Source organism: Schistocerca gregaria, chromosome 1, assembly GCF_023897955.1.
Source record: "Schistocerca gregaria isolate iqSchGreg1 chromosome 1, iqSchGreg1.2, whole genome shotgun sequence".
NCBI lineage: Eukaryota > Metazoa > Arthropoda > Insecta > Orthoptera > Acrididae > Schistocerca > Schistocerca gregaria.
The window spans coordinates 142,699,835-142,721,231 of NC_064920.1; the positions used below are offsets into that span (position 1 = coordinate 142,699,835).

A 21,397-nucleotide genomic window follows, 5' to 3' on the forward strand; every position below is an offset into this window, starting at 1 on the left:
TTCAGGAAGCCCGTGGAAACTAGTGGCGTGACAAGTGGCGCTGCTAGTTGAGCTGTAAGCCGACGGCGGCGGCACCTGCGCAGGAAGCTGGCTGCGGTGGCGGAGAGCGGCCGGCGCGCCGCGCTCTGGGTGATCGAGCTGGAGGCGAACGACTTGTGGCTGCGGCGGCAGCGGCCGCTGTGTGCGCCGGCGGGCGTCGAGGGCGCGCCCTTCACCACGATGGCCTTCACGTGCGGCGAGACACGGCTGGTGGCCGTCGTGGGGCCGCCCCACTGGCTGCTCTGCTGCTTCAGCTGGCAGCGCGGCACGCTCCACAGCAGCGCCAAGCTGCCCGTCTACGGCACCTTCTCCTGCGTCGAGCAGGTACCGTCTGCTTGCGCCTGCCAGTACTTGACCGGCTCTCACGTAGTTTTGCTAGACCGCCGTGAAAGCTCGTGCAACAGTACACGGTTGAGTGCTGTTCGTACAACGCAGTCGGCCGCTAACAGATCCACAACCGCGCAAAACTGTAGGCCTGTATCTCTGACATCGATCTGTGTAGAATTTTAGAACATGTTTTTTGCTCGCGTATCATGTCATTTCTGGAAACCCAGAATCTACTCTGTAGGAATCAACATGGATTCCGGAAAGAGCGATCGTGTGAGACCCAACTCGCTTTATTTGTTCGTGAGACCCAGAAATATTAGATACAGGCTCCCAGGTAGATGCCATTTTCCTTGATTTCCGGAAGGCGTTCGATACAGTCCCGCACTGTCGCCTGATAAACAAAGTAAGAGCCTACGGAATATCAGACCAACTGTGTGGCTGGATTGAAGAGTTTTTAGCAAACAGAACACAGCATGTTGTTCTCAATGGAGAGACGTCTACAGACGTTAAAGTAACCTCTGGCGTGTCACAGGAGAGTGTTATGGGACCATTGCTTTTCACAATATATATAAATGACCTAGTAGATAGTGTCGGAAGTTCCATGCGGCTTTTCGCGGATGATGCTGTAGTATGCAGAGAAGTTGCAGCATTAGAAAATTGCAGCGAAATGCAGGAAGATCTGCAGCGGATAGGCACTTGGTGCAGGGAGTGGCAACTGACCCTTAACATAGACAAATGTAATGTATTACGAATACATAGAAAGAAGGATCCTTTATTGTATGATTATATGATAGCGGAACAAACACTGGTAGCAGTTACTTCTGTAAAATTGTAAGTAGGCTGTTTAGGTTTTGTTATTGGTAACGCCGCCGCCACGTAGCGCTCTGTATGAGAATCACTGGCTGTGCCGTGTGCAGTCTGTGGCTGGTTTGCATTGTTGCCTGCCATTGTAGTGTTGGGCAGCGGCAGCTGGATGCTAACAGCGCGTAGCGTTGCGCAGTTGGAAGTGAGCCGCCAGCAGTGGTGGACGTGGGGAGAGAGATGGCGGAGTTTTGAAATTTGTAAGAATTGGTGTCATGAACTGATATATATATATATATAATGACTATTAAGGTAAATACATTGTTGTTTGTTCTGTATTAAAATCTTTCATTTGCTAACTATGCCTATTAGTAGTTAGTGCCTTCAGTAGTTTGAATCTTTTATTTAGCTGGCAGTAGTGGCGCTCGCTGTATTGCAGTAGCTTGAGTAACGAAGATTTTTGTGAGGTAAGTGATTTGTGAAACGTATAGGTTAATGTTAGTCAGGGCCATTCTTTCGTAGGGATTTTTGGAAGTCAGATTGCGTTGCGCCAAAAATTTGTGTTTCAGTATAAGCACACTCGTAATTTTTCAAAGGGGACGTTTCAAAATATCTGGGAGTATGCGTGCGGAACGATTTGAAGTGGAATGATCATATAAAATTAATTGTTGGTAAAGCGGGTGCGAGGTTGAGATTCATTGGGAGAGTGCTTAGAAAATGTAGCCCATCGACTAAGGAGGTGGCTTACAAAACTGTCGTTCGACCTATACGTGAGTATTGCTCATCAGTGTGGGATCCGTACCAGGTCGGGTTGACGGAGGAGATCCAAAGAAGACCGGCGCGTTTCGTCATAGGGTTATTTGGTAAGCGTGATAGCGTTACGGACATCTTTAGCAAACTGAAGTGTCAGACTCTGCAAGAGAGGCGCTCTGCATCGCGGTGTAGCTTGCTGTCGAGGTTTCGAGAGGGTGCATTTCTGGATGAGGTATCGGATATATTACTTTCCCCTACATATACCTCCAGAGGAGATCTCAAATGTAAAATTAGGGAGATTCGGGCGCGCACGGAGGCTTTACGGCAGTCGTTCTTCCCGCGAACCATACGCGACTGGAACAGGAAAGGGAGGTAATGACAGCGCCACACACCGTTGGGTGGCTTGCGCAGTATAAATGTAGATGTACAACTGCACCCACTCTTGCACTTCCTCGTCCAGCTTAAATCAGAGCCCATGCATGTCTTTGTTCAGGTCATCAAAAACGTGAACATGACGAGGTGGAGGATTCGGGTTATACGGAGTATACTGCAGTGTTTCCCAACCAGTTCACTAAGCATAGCCTAAGACGAGTTGACAGTGTGGGAGCAGGTGTTACCATGTAGCAGGATCATCCGATTGGTGCTCGAGGAACTCGACAAGCACAGAGCCCCTGCAGCCAAAGGCGAAGCTTATCTCAAATTTACTGGAACTTGTTTGAACACCTTTCGGTGTTTGTTGGCCAGGGAGATATATGCTTCCACTGTTGGCTTTGCTGTTTGACTTTGGGCTGTAGGAATGCTGCCTAACCGAATCCTCCTGTTCCGCGATAACACCTACCCCCACACTGCCAATTGGATGAAGGCTATACTTCAGAAGTTTGTTTGGGAAACACTGCAACAACCTCCAAACAGCCCAGATGTTTCACCGTGTGATTTTCACATATTTGGCGACCTGAAGAAAGACGCCCTTGTAGGTTAGTTTCAGTCAGACGACAAAGTGAAGGAGTCGGTGGTGTTGTGAATCCATCTGCGGCCATCTGCATAATACAAAAGAATGGTCATCTCGTTTCCTAGTGGCATAAATCTCTTAATGTGAGTGGTGACTACTTTTGAATGGAACCCTTCCATGGTCATGTAGTCACGAGTGTTGGTTTTCATTTGACTGGCCATTGTAAATAAGATGATGTATCGCTGGGGGTATGAGGTTGAGCATAAAAGTCTCCTTCATCATCATCATCAGCCAATTCAGTCATTAAATGATGTGGCCTCTTCGAGTCGTGGATTCAGGTAGGCTTTCAGCAGTCTTCTCCAAGTGGGACGGTCTTGGGCAGTTCTCTGCCAGATGTTACCAGCGATCTTCTTGATGTCTTTGTCCCATCTGTCTAGTGGTCTTCCTCTAGGCCTCCGGTGCTCTCTCGGACTCCATTCCAGTACTAGCTTCGTCCATCTGTAGTCTTTTCTTCTTGAGACGTGGCCAGCCCACTGCCATTTCAAGGAACCTACTGTCTCTAAGATGTCATTAACCTTCGTCACAGACCGGATGTCATCTGCCCTTTTCCTGTCCTTTCTTGTATAGCCCAACATTGATCTCTCCATGGCTCTGTGTGCTGTCCTAAGTTTCTCTTTTGTAAATGAGTTCAGTGTTCATGTCTCGCAGCCATACGTCATCACAGGAAGAATGAATTGATCAAATACTGCTTTCTTCAAATTTACTGGCATTTTTGATCTGAATACTGTTGAATTCTTCCCAAATGCTTGCCAGCCCAGCTTGATGCGTCGATAGATTTCTGGCCTTATGTCTCCCTTCATATGTATAATCTGGCCAAGGTAGACATATTCACTGACCTCTTCTAGTAGACTGTCCTTGACCTTCACATCTTCAGCTGGGACCCATTTGTTGGACATTACTTTTGTTTTGGAAAGGTTCATGTTCAAGCCAACCAGCTGACATTCCGATGCAAGATGTGTAACTAAGTTTTGGAGCTCTGCGAAGTCTTTGGCCAGCAAATCTCAAGTTGGTAAGCCTTCTTCCATTAACTCTAATTCCCTTACCTTCCCACCTCAACTTTGACATAGCCATTTCCAATACAGCAGAGAACAGTTTTGGGGAGATGGGATCGCCGTGCTTGACACCCCTCATGATGCGAAATTCTTGAGTTGATTCGCCGATGTTAACATATGCTGAAGAATTCTCATAGATTTTCCTGAGCACTTCAATGTATGCTGCTCCCACTCCTTGCTCACTCAAAGCTTGGAGGACAGCTACATGGCTAACGGAGTCAAATGCCTTTTCTAAGTCAACAAAGGCAATGCAGAGCGACAGTTGGTACTCATTCGCTCTGCTTACCACTTCACTAACGGTCAGAATGTGGTCAATAGTGCCAAAATTGCTTCGGAATCCTGCTTGTTCTATGTGTCTCCTTAGGGGCGCATAAATACAAAAGGAACATTTCCAAAGTTTTAGCAAGTGAAAAGGCATAATAATGATGTCAATTAATTACAAACCATTTGAATGTAGCCTGTAAGCGTCAGAAGTTGTCAGCCCTAAACATTTTTCACGTGTAACCAAGAAGGCTGAAAAAATGGAGACTGAATGAAAACATTCAAATAACTGGCATAAATATCAGAGGCTTCTCTACATTAAGTGGAACCACTTAAACCCAGAGAGTGAGTGTAAAACATTGATGTCGCTAATGTAGCTGTAGAGATTTGTCTCACTCAGTTGTTTCATTCAGATAAAAAACTGACTGAATCAGAAAACATTTGAATGGCCAGTCGGTTTATCAAAGCAGTCAGTTGTTCCATCACTAGTTAGGAGGTGCTATTTTAGGCGTTCTGCGCATCAGTGAGCCTAATGATCTACTCTGCTTTCGGTCACTTGGTCAGGATAGTACGATCGCACAGGTTATGATGTAGCTGTCCGAATGCCCACACTTTAGCTGTTTGCCGTGCCATGCTCACCATTGCGAGTAGGCGCTGCGAATGCTATGGTGACCAAGGCACCAGCCATAGCCCTCACAACACTTACCATGCATGGGTTGAAGTAGTAGACACACACACACACTGTAGCAACTATGGAGGAACATCAAGTGTAAACCCAGATCGCCAGTAGGCGCAAAGAGAGCTACAGACCATCGGGTACCTAATCAGTCACCAGCAAGAGGACGCTGGCCGCTCCACAACACAGCGCCACCACCAGGCCACTAGTGACAATGGGTCAGCACGTCTCTTTCAGAAGAATGGCTGTTTAAGTCAACCCAAAGATTGCTGCAGAACCTATTGCATCCTTCCTCTGTAATTGCCCATCCTTTGTCACTATTAACAATACCAATTTTCGTACCTTTCATCCTACTACAGGAGTGTCCCAAGGCTCCATTCTATCTCCTCTCCTTTATCTCAAAAATGGTTCAAATGGCTCTGAGCACTATGCGACTTAACTTCTGAGGTCATCAGTCGCCTAGAACTTAGAACTAATTGAACCTAACTAACCTAAGGACATCACACACATCCATGCCCGAGGCAGGATTCGAACCTGCGCCCGTAGCAGTTGCTCGGTTCCAAACTGTAGCGCCTAGAACTGCACGGCCACTCCGGCCGGCTCCTTTGTCTCCTCTACAATGCTGATGTGTCCAAACCACATCCACCAGTCCCCTTCTTTAGCATGCTGATGGTACTACTTCCCTCGCCCTCTACCCCAGACTGCAGAAATCCCAGTGGTCCCTTAAAATTCACCTCAAATCAGTTTACCTCCTGGTCTAACCAATAGCTCCTCGAGATCAACCTCTCCAAAACAAAGGCAAAATTTTTAAGAGAAACTACCCACAACGTCTGTCACCATGACCATCTTATCCACCTAACTAACACGAAAATATATTGGACTAATCCTGGACTGGTAACTAACATGGTAACCTCACCTACTAATCATCCAACAGAAAGTCTACAATAGATTAAAAATGCCAAAACCACCATCAGGACGAAATTGAGGATTACATTCTTCAACTATTCTCCACACATACGAATCACTTATCTGACCCATCCTCTGTACTGCATATGTTGCACGGATACCCGTCCCACCTAAGTTCTATAAGTCCATCGAAATGCTTGAATGCCATGCACTTTGTCTCACTTTCCAAATCCGTTTACGTTCTCCCAAATGGATCCTTTACCATCTCAACAAATTCTCATCCCTCCTCACACACATCGAACACCTCATTGTCTCCTATACCATTTGCAAACTGGATTCCATTAACCGCCTCTGATCATCATTCCTTGTATGCTCCACGCCATTACACGTGCACCCCAGTGATTCTACACCTACACACAATTGATAACCAATTTAACGCAGCTTCAATCAACTTCCTCTCCCAGCAATGAGATCCATTCAGATATTTATCCCTCCAGCCAACTTTAAATCTTCCACACCTACCCCACTCCACATCAGTGCTCCTTTTCCCTCTCCATTCATTCCCACCCCTTCTTCTTGTTATCACTACCCTATTCCCACACCAAACTCCTCCTTACCCTCTGTCCTTCTCACCTCCTGTATTTCCACTATCCACCTTCATACCCGCTGTTCTTCTACCTAACTGCTCCTATCTCTTCCATTCTGTCCCCTCAACTGCATGGAACAAATTCACTCCTCTGAAAATATTTCTCACCCAGTGCAGTCAGAGTTTTTTTAGTGACAGTGAAATACTTCAGTATTTCTTTTCAAAACAATTTTATCACTCAGTGACGTGTTTTTAAAATGTATATATTTTCGATTTTTTGCTGCCTTTCTTCGATTTTTAATTTAAAATAGAAAAACAGTATTGATGTTTTCCTTAGTCTTGTAACATTTTTAAATTTTCCTTGGCTGCAGAGCGGCATACTGTCACGGTGTGAACCCAACACCCTCCCATATGGCGCAATGGGGATGAAATAACAATAAAGTCAGAAAAAAGAATCATTGCCTGTCGGCGCGAGATGTCCGAATCACGCGCTGATTGCTTACTGTCCATAACTCACGCTGTCATCAACGTGCCTTCGGAGAAGACTGCATTACGCCGTGAAGTTAGGCTTCATATTAGGGAGCAGTTCTTCGAGTGCTAGTGTTTCCCGTTTCCAGCCATTTGATTGGAGCCTATACCTAAGAATTGTATTTAGTTGTAACTCTGCTGAAGAGGTGGAGTTAATTCCTTGATATCACCATTGTACCCATCAGTGTTTTTGCAAGCTAAAAAAGAAACTGTAACAAAGAGTTCGATTTGTCAGGCTGTTAAGGGGAGAGGGGGGGGGTGGGTGTGGCCACTCGCTGATTTACGCGGATGTCGTTAGTCAGTAGCTCCAATCCGGTCGAAACACTGCCTCCTCCATTTCCTCTAGGCCATCTGCTACCTGCTTGTTGCCTTCTAGAATAATGCCAAATAGAACTGGGCAAAGCCCACTAGTGACAATCTCCGACTTAAGATCGATTCACACTGAACGTCAATACAGCAGCGTGTTCACAGCAGGTAGAGCACGAACGTAACGTCACGTCGCTTACATCGGTGATGAATGGCGAAACCGATATCGTCCGTCTTACAAGAACTAGAAAGATACGTAACTACAGAGATGAGCATTTTTCAGCAAGACAATGCGCCTTGGCTCATGGCCCAGAATATGATGGAGTGATTCGAGGAACACAATGGCAACTTGCAATTGATGCGCTGGTCCCCCAACTCGCCCTCTCTGAACCCGACCGCACATCTGGGATATGATTGTATGTGGCGTCAGCGCTCATGTTCCCCCTTCCCGGAATTTACGGGAAGTACCTGAATTGCGTGTGTAGATGTGGTGCCAGATTCCTCCACCGAGCTTCCAAGGCCTCATTGCTTCCATGCTACGACGCGTTAAACATGGACATACCAGCTGTTTACACGAACAAACATGAAAAAGATATAATTATTGTTATTATTTTGTACTGAATAGAATGTTCTTCGTCATTATCAAATGCAAGAGTTTCCTGTTATTATTGATAAATTCGAAGGTTGTTTATGAGAAAGAGGAAGATGTTTTATGTAAGTTCCACGAAATATTGAAGGAATATCTGATGTGTTGTTGTTTTACGTTTTTTTTTTTTTTCATTTTGCCTTTTTATTGAGGAAATTGCATTTTCTAGCGCTACATGACAAATATGTACGGTTTCCTTTGTTTTTAATACATGTCTCAATTTCACGTTAGAAATCAACAGTTGTCGAATAAAACCTGAATTGTGAGGTCATCCACATGAGTGCTAAAAGGAATTCGTTAAACTTCGGTTGCTAGATAAATCGGTCTAATCTAAAAGCCGTAAATTCAACTAAATACCTAGGTATTACAATTACGAACAACTTAAATTGGAAGGAACACATTGAAAATGTTGCGGGGAAGGCTAACCAAAGACTGCGTTTTATTGGCAGGATGCTTAGGAAATGTAACAGATCTACTAAGGAGACTGCCTACACTACACTTGTCCGTCCTCTTTTAGAATACTGCTGCGCCCTGTGGCATCCTTACCAGGTAGGACTGACGGAGTACATCGAAAAAGTTCAAAGAAAGGCAGCACGTTTTATATTATCTCGAAATATGGGAGAGAGTGACACAGAAATGATACAGGATTTGGGCTTGACATCATTAAAAGAAAGACGTTTTTCGTTGCGACGGAATCTTCTCACGAAATTCCAATCACTAACTTTCTCCTCCGAATGCGAAAATATTTTGTTGGCATCAACCTACATAGGGCGGAACGATCACCACGATAAAATAAGGGTAATCAGAGCTCGTACGGAAAGATATAGGTGTTCGTTCTTTCCGCGCATTATACGAGATTGGAATAATAGAGAATTGTGAAGGTGGTTCGATGAACTCTCTGCCAGGCACTTAATTTGCAGAGTATCCATGTAGATCAGAGACGGCCACGGCGTGCCAAACTGCACGCGTGTACAGATGTGCTGCACGCGTGCCGTCCAGGACTCGGTCCGCATCGCCACTACTCGGCTTTCCTCGGTCTTTCGCGGCACTGCTCGGCACGGCGCGACATAGACTAGCTGTGCGATGCGGCATCTTTTCATCCGGCATAGGGTGCGCTACAGAAGAATGCTGAAGATTAGATGGGTAGATCACATAACTAATGAGGAAGTATTGAATAGGATTGGGGAGAAGAGAAGTTTGTGGCACAACTTGACCAGAAGAAGGGATCGGATGGTAGGACAGGTTCTGAGGCATCAAGGGATCACCAATTTAGTATTGGAGGACAGCGTAGAGGGTAAAAATCGTAGAGGTAGACCAAGAGATGCCTACACTAAGCAGATTCAGAAGGATGTGGGTTGCAGTGGGTTCCGGGAGATGAAGAAGCTTTCACAAGATAGAGTAGCATGGAGAGCTGCATGAAACCAGTCTCAGGACTGAAGACCACAACAACAAAAAACAGGGTGCATTAGCTGATTCGTAGTGGCAACCATGTTTATTCCTCGCTATTTGTTAGCGATTCGTAGGAAGTTTATAAGTACTGTAAAGTGGTCATTGCAATGGAACACGCGCTCATAAAGAGGCGGGGTAGTGACAACGTCACGAGCCTTCAGAGCTGAATGGGAATTGCAATATTTTTTGGAAGAGAACGATGAAAATTGTCAATGTATTATGCAGTCGCATACTCGCCGGGCACCGCAAATTTGCAATAGAACGGCGTTGTAACACCACACACAAAGGACAATGATTTAGTTGGATTGATAGATCAAACAAGTTGGCGGAATTAAGAAGACGTAGTGTTATGGAGCGAGACGGACCGAACGCGAGTACCACTTACAAATGTTTGTGTTTCTGATGTTTGTATTTGTACATATTTGTCGTTAGAATTCGAAGTTAGAGTTCAGTCAATTTTTGTGTCCTTTTTTTAGCCTGCAACCGAACGTAGCGACCTGTTTTCAAGAGCAAGCTACAAAACAGCGCTCAAAATTGCAAGAGCGAATAAGCCTTTCAGTGGTGGTGATTTCATCAAAGAGTGTATTGTTGAGGCGGCGGAACTCTTGACGCCACTAGAAGTAAAGAAGTTTAGTGAAATTAGTCTTTCCAGACAGACAATAGCTCGTCGCATAGCTGGTATGGCAGCGGATGTCTACAGGCAGTTAATTGATATTGCCTGCAAGTTTATTGCATTCTCGAATGCTTTGGACGAGTCGACCGACATTTCGGACACAGCACAACTAGCGATTTATGTTGGTGGAGTCGACACAAATTTGCACGTGACGGAAGAACTGTTAGATTTAGTACCAGTGAGACATCCTACGAGGGGTACCGACTTGCTAAAAGCAGTTGAAGAGGCAGTTGAAGCCGTTGGCCTGAATTGGAAAATGTTAGTTTCAGTCACCACGGATGGAGAGCCCTCAATTCGAGGTGCTCAAAATGGGCTCGTAGCGTTGTTGCGTGAAAAAGCAGTACGATCGACAGAAGGTTTGTACGGAATTCATTGTTTTGTACACCAAGAAGCTCTTTGTGCTAAGTATGCATATTTGGAGTACGTGATGAAGTTGGTAGTCACCATAGTACATTTTTTGAAGTCGCGTGGGTTAGTACATAGTCAGTTTCAACAGTTTCTCATAGAACTGAACGAAGAGTACGGAGATGTTATTTACCACTGGGAAATACGTTGGTTAAGTCGAGCATCATGCCTCGAAAGATTTTTCAGTTTAAGACTCGCTATTGTTGAGTTCCTGAAGGAAAAGGGAAAGGCAGAGCCAAAATTAGAAGATACAAAGTGGATTGCAGACCTCGCCTTTTTAGTTGATCTGACTGCAACTAAAACGCTCTCAATAAGACTTTGCAAGGTGAGTAGCAGCTTATTTCTGATCTGATGAAAAATGTGGATGCATTTAATAAGAAACTCGCACTGTGGAAGGAACAACTCGTGAAAAGAATGCCGCCCATTGCCCTACGCTCTCTAATGTCAGAGAGAACGCAACTTCTGACGAATTCGTTTCTGTGTTGGAGGAACTACAGGCACAATTTTCTAAACGTTTTCTGGACACTGCCAGTGTGACATCTGTTTTTGAACTATTTTCTAGATCCTTTGCCATTTCACTTGAAAGTACTCCAGTGCATTTGCAAATGGAATTGATCGATCTGCTGTGTTTAAAGGTCAAATTGTTTCACGTAAAAACTGTCCAGGAATTTTACGAAGGTTTTCCTCGGGAAGAGTTGCCCCGTCTCCACAATGAGGCTGCAAAAGTTATATGTGTTTGGATCGACATACGTGTGTGAAAGGTTTATTTCGATCATGAAACTAAATAAGTCAGGATTATGTGGCAATCTGAGTGACGAAAATATGAGAAACTGTTTGCGTTTTAACGTGTACCGTCAGTTTGTGCCGGATATGTACTTTATTATGTCTACAGTGAACGAAAAATAATTAAATTAATGGAGATAATTTTGTTGTATTTGTCATATGTTTTGTTGAGAATTGTAGTTAATGCAAATTTTGTACAGTAGTTCCAGAAGATATAAAATTTGCTTGTTTCACATGTAGCTGGAATCACTTATTCCACATTATACACGCTGTAGACTACTTCCAAGTCTGTTTCTACATCTCAGATTAAATGCTGTAAGAATTTTACGAGTGACGATGTGAGAAGCACTATATTGTTGGTGTAATGCAGTTTCAAACCCAGCGTTATTGTTATCTTTCTGTAGGTGTACCAACATTCAACAAAGATTCAGTATTGCTCAACATGATGTGTTGTACAGAGCTTAATATTATCAAATGTCGTAATATGAAACTAAGCCACACGCTAGCAGGGCTCTGTTCCTTACGGGAACGCACTGTCACGTGCGGCGTGTTCGTAGTTCCGCGCATTCGCTGGTGTGGTAGTGGGGGACGTGTGACGTCAGAAGGGAGCGATCTGCACGCGTGTGAAACCTCGGCACACGTGGCGCGTTCTTGGCCGTCCCTGATATAGATGTACACTCCTGGAAATGGAAAAAAGAACACATTGACACCGGTGTGTCAGACCCACCATACTTGCTCCGGACACTGCGAGAGGGCTGTACAAGCAATGATCACACGCACGGCACAGCGGACACACCAGGAACCGCGGTGTTGGCCGTCGAATGGCGCTAGCTGCGCAGCATTTGTGCACCGCCGCCGTCAGTGTCAGCCAGTTTGCCGTGGCATACGGAGCTTCATCGCAGTCCTTAACACTGGTAGCATGCTGCGACAGCATGGACGTGAACCGTATGTGCAGTTGACGGACTTTGAGCGAGGGCGTATAGTGGGCATGCGGGAGGCCGGGTGGACGTACCGCCGAATTGCTCAACACGTGGGGCGTGAGGTCTCCACAGTACATCGATGTTGTCACCAGTGGTCGGCGGAAGGTGCACGTGCCCGTCGACCTGGGACCGGACCGCAGCGACGCAAGGATGCACGCCAAGACCGTAGGATCCTACGCAGTGCCGTAGGGGACCGCACCGCCACTTCCCAGCAAATTAGGGACACTTGCTCCTGGGGTATCGGCGAGGACCATTCGCAACCGTCTCCATGAAGCTGGGCTACGGTCCCGCACACCGTTAGGCCGTCTTCCGCTCACGCCCCAACATCGTGCAGCCCGCTTCCAGTGGTGTCGCGACAGGCGTCATTGGAGGGACGAATGGAGACATGTCGTCTTCAGAGATGAGAGTCGCTTCTGCCTTGGTGCCAATGATGGTCGTATGCGTGTTTGGCGCCGTGCAGGTGAGCGCCACAATCAGGACTGCATACGACCGACGCACACAGGGCCAACACCCGGCATCATGGTGTGGGGAGCGATCTCCTACACTGGCCGTACACCTCTGGTGATCGTCGAGTGGACACTGAATAGTGCACGGTACATCCAAACCGTCATCGAACTCATCGTTCTACCATTCCTAGACCGGCAAGGGAACTTGCTGTTCCAACAGGACAATGCACGTCCGCATGTATCCTGTGTCACCCAAAGTGCTCTAGAAGGTGTAAGTCAACTACCCTGACCAGCAAGATCTCCGGATCCTTCCCCCATTGAGCATGTTTGGGACTGGATGAAGCGTCGTTTTACGCGGTCTGCACGCCCAGCACGAACGCTGGTCCAACTGAGGCGCCAGGTGGAAATGGCATGGCTAGCCGTTCCACAGGACTATATCCAGCATCTCTACGATCGTCTCCATGGGAGAATAGCAGCCTGCAATGCTGCGTAAGGTGGATATACACTGTACTAGTGCCGACATTGTGCATGCTCTGTTGCCTGTGTCTAAGTGCCTGTGGTTCTGTCAGTGTGATCATGTGATGTATCTGACCCCAGGAATGTGTCAATAAAGTTTCCCCTTCCTGGGACAATGAATTCACGGTGTTCTTATTTCAATTTCCAGCAGTGTAGATATAAACATTGACAGTTTAAATTTTCCTATAAACACTGTTTATTCTTCTGCAACAGGCAGGAGGATAACAATGTAAAACCGGCCCTTAGTATATCCTCAGTCAGTTTCTAGACGGTTCACTGCTTGCGGTTTCTGGGGGAATCTTGTAAGATACCGACCGCATACGTGAAGTAATTGATCGTTACGAGGTTTCTTTAGCGCTTCAGTCTACATGATGCATGTACGAGAACAGATTGTAAACGCATGATTGAGGTTTGGGTCTGGCCACAAGTGTTGCACAGAAAGCGTAATGGTGATGTGGCCGCTCGCGAAGATCCGAGTTCCTGCGCAATCACCGTCGTCGTTCCATTATACAGCTGATGTTGTCCATATTCGCAAGGTCGAATACATTTCTTGTATTAACGAATACTACCGCAGTGTACGCTTGAAATGTGTTTTCTTATAGGACAACTATCTAAGGAGTTCCACCCAATAATATCCAAACAGCAGACTCTATACACAATTTATTAAATTGCCAATACTGAACTCTTAAATAACAACGAATTCATATAACTTACAAAACTTAAATGGTTAAAGAGTGAGCTTTAAAAACAAGAACGGCGGCTTGCCACCATAACCCTGAACCTTTCACAATAGTGCTTTTAGAGTTTATCCAAAGGACAAAATCCAATAATAAGTTAACTTGGTATTACAATTTAAAATGATTTATATAAAAAAAACTTTGAGAAAAATAATGGCGCTTGGCACCATAAAAAAGAGAAACGCAACACACAACCAATAAATATAATAACAAAATAATAATTTGATACAACCAAAGGGCGAGGGCAACCCCTAACGCAATCACAGACGAGCGAACTCTCAACACTTGGGAGTCTTCCTACTAGAAATGGTCCCCGAAATAAACCGCTGAGAGCTCCCCGAGATGCCTCCTACAACTGCCCATCACTTACGCACCTTGGTTATGTTCTGTAACACACGACAGATAATATGAACACAAGATAAAATTCTAAGATACAGTATAACATCCCGACAGCACATGATAACCACAGCGCGGTTAACTCGGGCGCTCTTAATAAGTGCCAGAAGCCAACATACACAAATCTCAGACAATTCTCGCTTCCTAAAACGAAACAATAAAAGTCAAGCGCACAGGAATAGTCAAACCACAGTCTTAGAAGTGTCTTAACGACACCGAACGTGACTATTCCACCAATTTGATAATAACACAGTAAAAAAAAAATACAGAACATACCACTAAATGCTGTTACACAACCAAATTGACTAGATGGTGTTGTTCAGGTCCCAGAAGACCACATATACCAAGCAACAGTAATTCACTATGTATATACTGTACAAAACCGCCCTTCGTAGGCAAAAGTAGCATACATGAACGCAACTCCCGGCAGGGCTCCAGTTGCGCAAATAAATTAGTACCCACAAATATCGTAACGAGCCACACACACAGGAAAAAGTTCCAACAACACCGTCCCACATCAGAAAAGTTCAGAAACCGCTGCTGGAGCTTCCAGGGGAAAATCTGAAGAGCCAGCCGAGCCTACACCCTAACCTGGAAGACGACTCCAAAATTCAGCAACTAATTGTCTCCGGGACACAGTATCACAGGACCCCGCCGGACCTCCGCATCAGACAGGCAGGCAGAACAAGTACGCCGACTCCAGTTAATCACCACCGCATGGCCATCACAGCGGATTGTCGCCTCCGTCCCAGACCACTCAGCTCATATTGCGAGGCACAATAACCTTAGCGCTAGTCACTAGCCGGTCAGGCAGAGCGAACTTCATGTTCCGTGCAATACCCGGAAAACCAACTAGCCTCTCGCTTTCCACCGGCCACCACAAACACCCGCCAGCGACGTCATAGCAAATCGCCACCGGAGCTCCACCCGTACCAGGACAGCGAACTATAATCGATTACAGTGCGCGCTCTGAACAAGATGACAGGTTAGCGGCGCGCGCCATATCAACGCTGTCTAACGGCAGTCTACAGTAGCCAGCAGTTGTGTTGTAACTCCGATGGCCAGCTGTACTCTCGAGGATAGGGTCGGCCGGTGTTTGTTGAGGTTTGTTTGGGCGGTGAGTGCAGGTGCTGTGCCACCCGACGGACGACTCGATGGTGTGCCTGGTGGGCCCCGGCGTGCTGCAGCTGCTGACGGTGTCCGGCGCGGCGTGGCACCAGCTGCCGGCTGCGCGCGTCGAGCTGCTGCCCATCAGCTGCGGCTGCTGGCTCACGGGCGAGCAGCTGCTGTGCGGCACACGCGACGGCCGCCTCGTGCTGCTGCACAACGGGCAGCTGCGCGCCACCTTCCGCGCCGCCGACCTGCTCTCCTTCGACGCCGACGCTTCTCCTCCGCCGCAGCCGACGGAGCAGTCAGTACCCTCTGCTCGTTGCATTCTCATTAGGCCGGTGTTACACTATCAAATTTCTTTGTCAAAGATTTGATCAGAGGTGCGCATCCGACGGAGCAGTCAGTACCCTTGCTCGTTGCATTCTCATTAGGCCGGTGTTACACTATCAAATTTCTTTGTCAAAGATTTGATCAGAGGTGCGCAGCCGACGGAGCAGTCAGTACCCTTGCTCGTTGCATTCTCATTAGGCCGGTGTTACACTATCAAATTTTTTTGTCAAATATTTGATCAGAGGTGCGCAGCCAACGGAGCAGTCACTACCCTCTGCTCGTTGCATTCTCATTAGGCCGGTGTTACACTATCAAATTTCTTTGTCAAAGATTTGATCAGAGGTGCGCAGCCGACAGAGCAGTCACTACCCTCTGCTCGTTGCATTCTCATTAGGCCGGTGTTACACTATCAAATTTCTTTGTCAAAGATTTGATCAGAGGTGTGCAGCCAACGGAGCAGTCAGTAACCTTGCTCGTTGCATTCTCATTAGGCCGGTGTTACACTATCAAATTTCTTTGTCAAAGATTTGATCAGAAGTGCGCAGCCGACGGAGCAGTCACTACCCTCTGCTCGTTGCTTTCACATTAGGCCGGTGTTACACTATCAAATTTCTTTGTCAAAGATTTGATCAGAGGTGTGATCAAATATACCCTCAAATATATTTGACAAAGATCTTTGACGTGGCGCTAGAAGGGGTATTACACCGTCATCATATGCAATTTTGTCATATGATGACATGATGGAGACCGTGGCTGTTGTTTGAAGACAAATGTTGATGGTGTTAGGACAGCCACCAGCCACAAATTTACTTTCAGTTCCTTTACTCAAAGGGCACCGTTACCGGTTTCGAATCGTTGTGATTCATCCTCAGAGGGTTTACACGGTTCCTTTATGACATGTGGTGTTTTTTTACATTTAGACTATTTTTAAAGTTCTAGACTTCGCAACAGATAACTATTGTGCAAGATGAGCTCGCTTAGGAGTGGAAGGCGGTGGGCGGGAATAAACCATTAAGACAGTTTTAGGTGAAACGCCATTTATTGGCAGTAAATGCAGTCAGGTCACATAGTCAGGCCTATGGAGGCGAGGGTGAGCCAGAACGACCGAGTCCGAACTACTGAAAACAAAGTCCACGGCGCAACCGCACCGGGAAGCGCAGGAGGTGTTTTCCGCTACAGGGCGCGCGACTGAGAGAGGGCGGCCTCGTGGCGGGCGGACGGGTACATCCAACACAGCCACACGGCTTCCTCCGCCACGATTGTTCAGAGGCCGAGCAACCCGCAGGGGCGGCATGGAAGTTTCCAGAAGGTGGCCTGGTCAGCGTCGTCACCTGAGCGGCGGTACCTCGTCAGCACATGGGGGAAGTGCATGATCGAGATGTTTGCAGTCTTGCTGTTTCCAGACTGTGGGACGAGAAAATGACAGGCAGCCGACGCTGCCGGTTAAGGCTTGACCGTAACAAGCGAACAAAGTAACTTTTGAAAGAAAATAAAAATAAAATAAAATCCCCTACCATCTGGATCGTTCTTACACTATAACAAACGTCATAGATATACACTGATCTCCTTGAACATTATGACAACCTGCCTAGTAGCCGGTATGTCCATCTTTAGCGCAGATAACAGAGGCGACGCGTCGTGGAATGGAAGCAATGAGACCGTGGTAGGTCACTGGTGGGAGTCGGCACCACACCTACACACACAAGTCATAATTCCCGCAAGTGACGAGGAGGTGACAATGAGCTCTGACGCCACATTCATTCAAATTCCAGACGTGTGGTTGGGTTCAGATAGGGCGAGCTGGGGGGCCAGCACATCAAGTGCATGTTGGCATTGTGTTCCTTCAAACACTCCATCACACTCTTGGCCATGTGACATGGCGCATTATCTTGTTGAAAAATGCTACTGCCATTGGGAAACATGATAGTCATGGAGGAGTGTACGTGGTCTGCAATCAGGCCGTCATGGTGCCTTGCACGAGCTCCACTGGACACATTGATGTTCATGTGAATGTTTCACAGAGCATAATGGAGGCACCGCCAGCTTGTCTCTGGCCCATAGTACATGTGCGAAGGAGCTGTTCCTCTGCAAGACAATGATTTTGATTCCCCCTCCCATTGGCATGATGAAGAACGTATGGCGATTCATCAGATCATGAAACGCTCTACCACTGCGTCCAGTGCCGATGGTCAAGTGCACATTTCATTCGTATTTGCTGAGGTCGTGGTGTTAACATGCAGGGGTCATCGGCTGTGGAGGCCCATCGTTACGAGTGTTCGGTGCACTGTGTGTTTCAGACACACTTATACTCTGCCCAGCATTAAAGTCTGATAGTCTGATGTTAGTTCTGCCACTGTTCACCACCTGTCCTGCTTTACTAGCCTGTAGCCTACGACACCCGACACCTGTATTGAGGGGTGGCTGCACAACCCCACGACGTCTGGACGTGGTTTCACTTCGATTTCGCCAGGTGTTGAAGACGCTCACCGCAGCACTCCTCGAACACCCGACAAGTCCTGCAGTTTTGGAAACGCTCGAGCCAAGTCTCAGGGCCATCACAATCTCCCCTCGGTCAAACTGAGGTAGATCGCGCATTCCCCATTCTGCAAACGGACAGCACACTCACTGATACTACATGCACCGTACATTGTCTAACGTGCAGTCATTCCTCGCTAGGTGAAGCTGCTACCGCCAGAACGGAGTTACACTCCTGGAAATTGAAATAAGAACACCGTGAATTCATTGTCCCAGGAAGGGGAAACTTTATTGACACATTCCTGGGGTCAGATACATCACATGATCACACTGACAGAACCACAGGCACATAGACACAGGCAACAGAGCATGCACAATGTCGGCACTAGTACAGTGTATATCCACCTTTCGCAGCAATGCAGGCTGCTATTCGCCCATGGGGACGATCGTAGAGATGCTGGATGTAGTCCTGTGGAACGGCTTGCCATGCCATTTCCACCTGGCGCCTCAGTTGGACCAGCGTTCGTGCTGGACGTGCAGACCGCGTAAGACGACGCTTCATCCAGTCCCAAACATGCTCAATGGGGGACAGATCCGGAGATCTTGCTGGCCAGGGTAGTTGACTTACACCTTCTAGAGCACGTTGGGTGGCACGGGATACATGCGGACGTGCATTGTCCTGTTGGAACAGCAAGTTCCCTTGCCGGTCTAGGAATGGTAGAACGATGGGTTCGATGACGGTTTGGATGTACCGTGCACTATTCAGTGTCCCCTCTACGATCATCAGAGGTGTACGGCCAGTGTAGGAGATTGCTCCCCACACCATGATGCCGGGTGTTGGCCCTGTGTGCGTCGGTCGCATGCAGTCCTGATTGTGGCGCTCACCTGCATGGCGCCAAACACACATACGACCATCATTGGCACCAAGGCAGAAGCGACTCTCATCGCTGAAGACGACACGTCTCCATTCGTCCCTCCATTCACGCCTGTCGCGACACCACTGGAGGCGGGCTGCACGATGTTGGGATGTGAGCGGAAGACGGCCTAACGGTGTGCGGGACCGTAGCCCAGCTTCATGGAGACGATTGCAAATGGTCCTTGCCGATACCCCAGGAGCAACACTGTCCCTAATTTGCTGGGAAGTGGCGGTGCGGTCCCCTACGGCACTGCGTAGGATCCTACGGTCTTGGCATGCATCCGTGCGTCGCTGCGGTCCGGTCCCAGGTCGACGGGCACGTGCACCTTCCGCCGACCACTGGTGACAACATCGATGTACTGTGGAGACCTCACACCCCACGTGTTGAGCAATTCGGCGGTACGTCACATGCCCACTATACGCCCTCGCTCAAAGTCCGTCAACTGCACATACGGTTCACGTCCACGCTGTCGCGGCATGCTACCAGTGTTAAAGACTGCGATGGAGCTCCGTATGCCACGGCAAACTGGCTGACACTGACGGCGGCGGTGAACAAATGCTGCGCAGCTAGCGCCATTCGACGGCCAACACCGCGGTTCCTGGTGTGTCTGCTGTGCCGTGCGTGTGATCATTGCTTGTACAGCCCTCTCGCAGTGTCTGGAGCAAGTATGGTGGGTCTGACACTCCGGTGTCAATGTGTTCTTTTTTCCATTTCCAGGAGTGTATATGGATATTTCTTCTTATCTTTTTTTTTATTTATTTGCCTGTGTCACCCATAATCTGCAACCGAGTACCAACCGGAACTGCTTACTAGTTGGTAACGCGGCATTCCCTGTAGAAAGTGTTAGGATAGTTTCCAGAATGAGATTTCCACTGTGCAGCGGAGTGTGTGCTAATATGAAACTTCCTGCCAGATTAAAACTGTCTGCCGGACCGAGACTCCAACTCGGGACCTTTGCCTTTCGTGGGCAAGTGCTCTACCACTGTGCTATCCATGCACGACACAAGACTCGTCCTCACAGAGCACTTGCCCACGAAAGGCAAAGGTACCGAGTTCGAGTCTCGGTCCGGCACACTGTTTTAATCTGTGAGGATAGTTTCTTCTAAGCAATGACGGGGAGTAAATACATTTTCCTTTTACCGCTCAAACAGAAATTTTGCTGCGCCAGATGGTTATACAAGCAAACATTCTACGAAAATTTTTCTCTCTTGATTTTGTTAATAGAGGTTAGCATTAAACGTATTGAAAAAAACTACCGTGATTTTACTACTGTAGCTGATTGTCGACCGCCGTTTCCTCGGGTACACTACACCTCACGAGGTTTTCGTTAGGTTTGGAGATGAGTTTAAGTTCAGGGCTACGAAACGCGCCGTCTGCCGCAGTTGAGTCAATGGTCACTTAAAATCGGATGTTAACACAGCATCTTCCATTTCCGTCATACGTTACGGCGGTCGCTTCCAACAGTGTTCTGCGTTACACATTAACAGCATTTGTGAAGTGACCAGCCGCGTTAGGATATCGCTGCGCTACCAAACCTTAACTCATTGCCATAGTTTTCTTATCCCAGGTGGTCTGAACGAAAAGAGCTTGCCCAAGTTATGTGGTGAGATAAATATTGATAGGCCATCGGGGTCATGTTATTATTCTACCCAGTACGAGACTGAGCGAAGACGTGGACTACGACTCTAGTTGCAGGAACGCACTGATTTTGAATGGTTACTTGGGGAAGGCGGTAGAAATCGCAACACAAATAAAAGATTTCGAAACTAGCGCAAACAGATATATTTTGAAATTAGCATAGAACAATGTACCCTTAGCCGAGGACAGTCTCCACTGATATAGACACATTCACAGAACGACATGTGGGGATAGCTTTCACCTATGGCAACATAAGTTCAACTGAGAAGTCTCCAGAGTGAGAACCATGAATCATGTGAACCTGGTTACGGCAACCAAATGGTTGGCAGTAGGTGGTTGGCTGCAGCTCTCTCGTAGTTTCGCGAAATACTCGCGATCGTGCGGTCGCCGAATGACGGAAATGTCGCCCGAATCCGAGCACCATTATTAGACTGATCTCAAAGTCATGAACCGTTAAGATTACCGTCGCATGGCGACTGACAATAGGCTGTCGCAGGTTGGACGGCAGCTGGTGGACCCTCCAAGAAGCCGTTCCAGAATGCGCTGGAGCAGCGACGCTCACGGCTTTTGTTAGCTGGCCGATGCCTCACACTGGCGTGTCTTACGGCTGAAAAAAGTAGTTCCGGTTTCATCTTGCAGGGTAGTCAAGTGA

The 21,397-nt window shown here is 47.3% G+C and overlaps 1 protein-coding gene across 1 annotated transcript in view; it reads left to right on the top strand.

The window, feature by feature from the left end:
• The first annotated feature begins 247 nt into the window (after positions 1 to 247).
• LOC126334979 (cilia- and flagella-associated protein 57-like) overlaps positions 248 to 21,397 on the top strand; it is a 100,834-nt gene continuing 79,684 nt past the window's right edge. The window contains exons 1-2 of the mRNA XM_049997821.1: positions 248 to 363; positions 15,403 to 15,686. Of these exons, the coding sequence (XP_049853778.1) occupies positions 15,430 to 15,686 (257 nt within the window). The 5' untranslated portion in view covers positions 248 to 363; positions 15,403 to 15,429. The remainder of the gene's footprint in view (positions 364 to 15,402; positions 15,687 to 21,397) is intronic.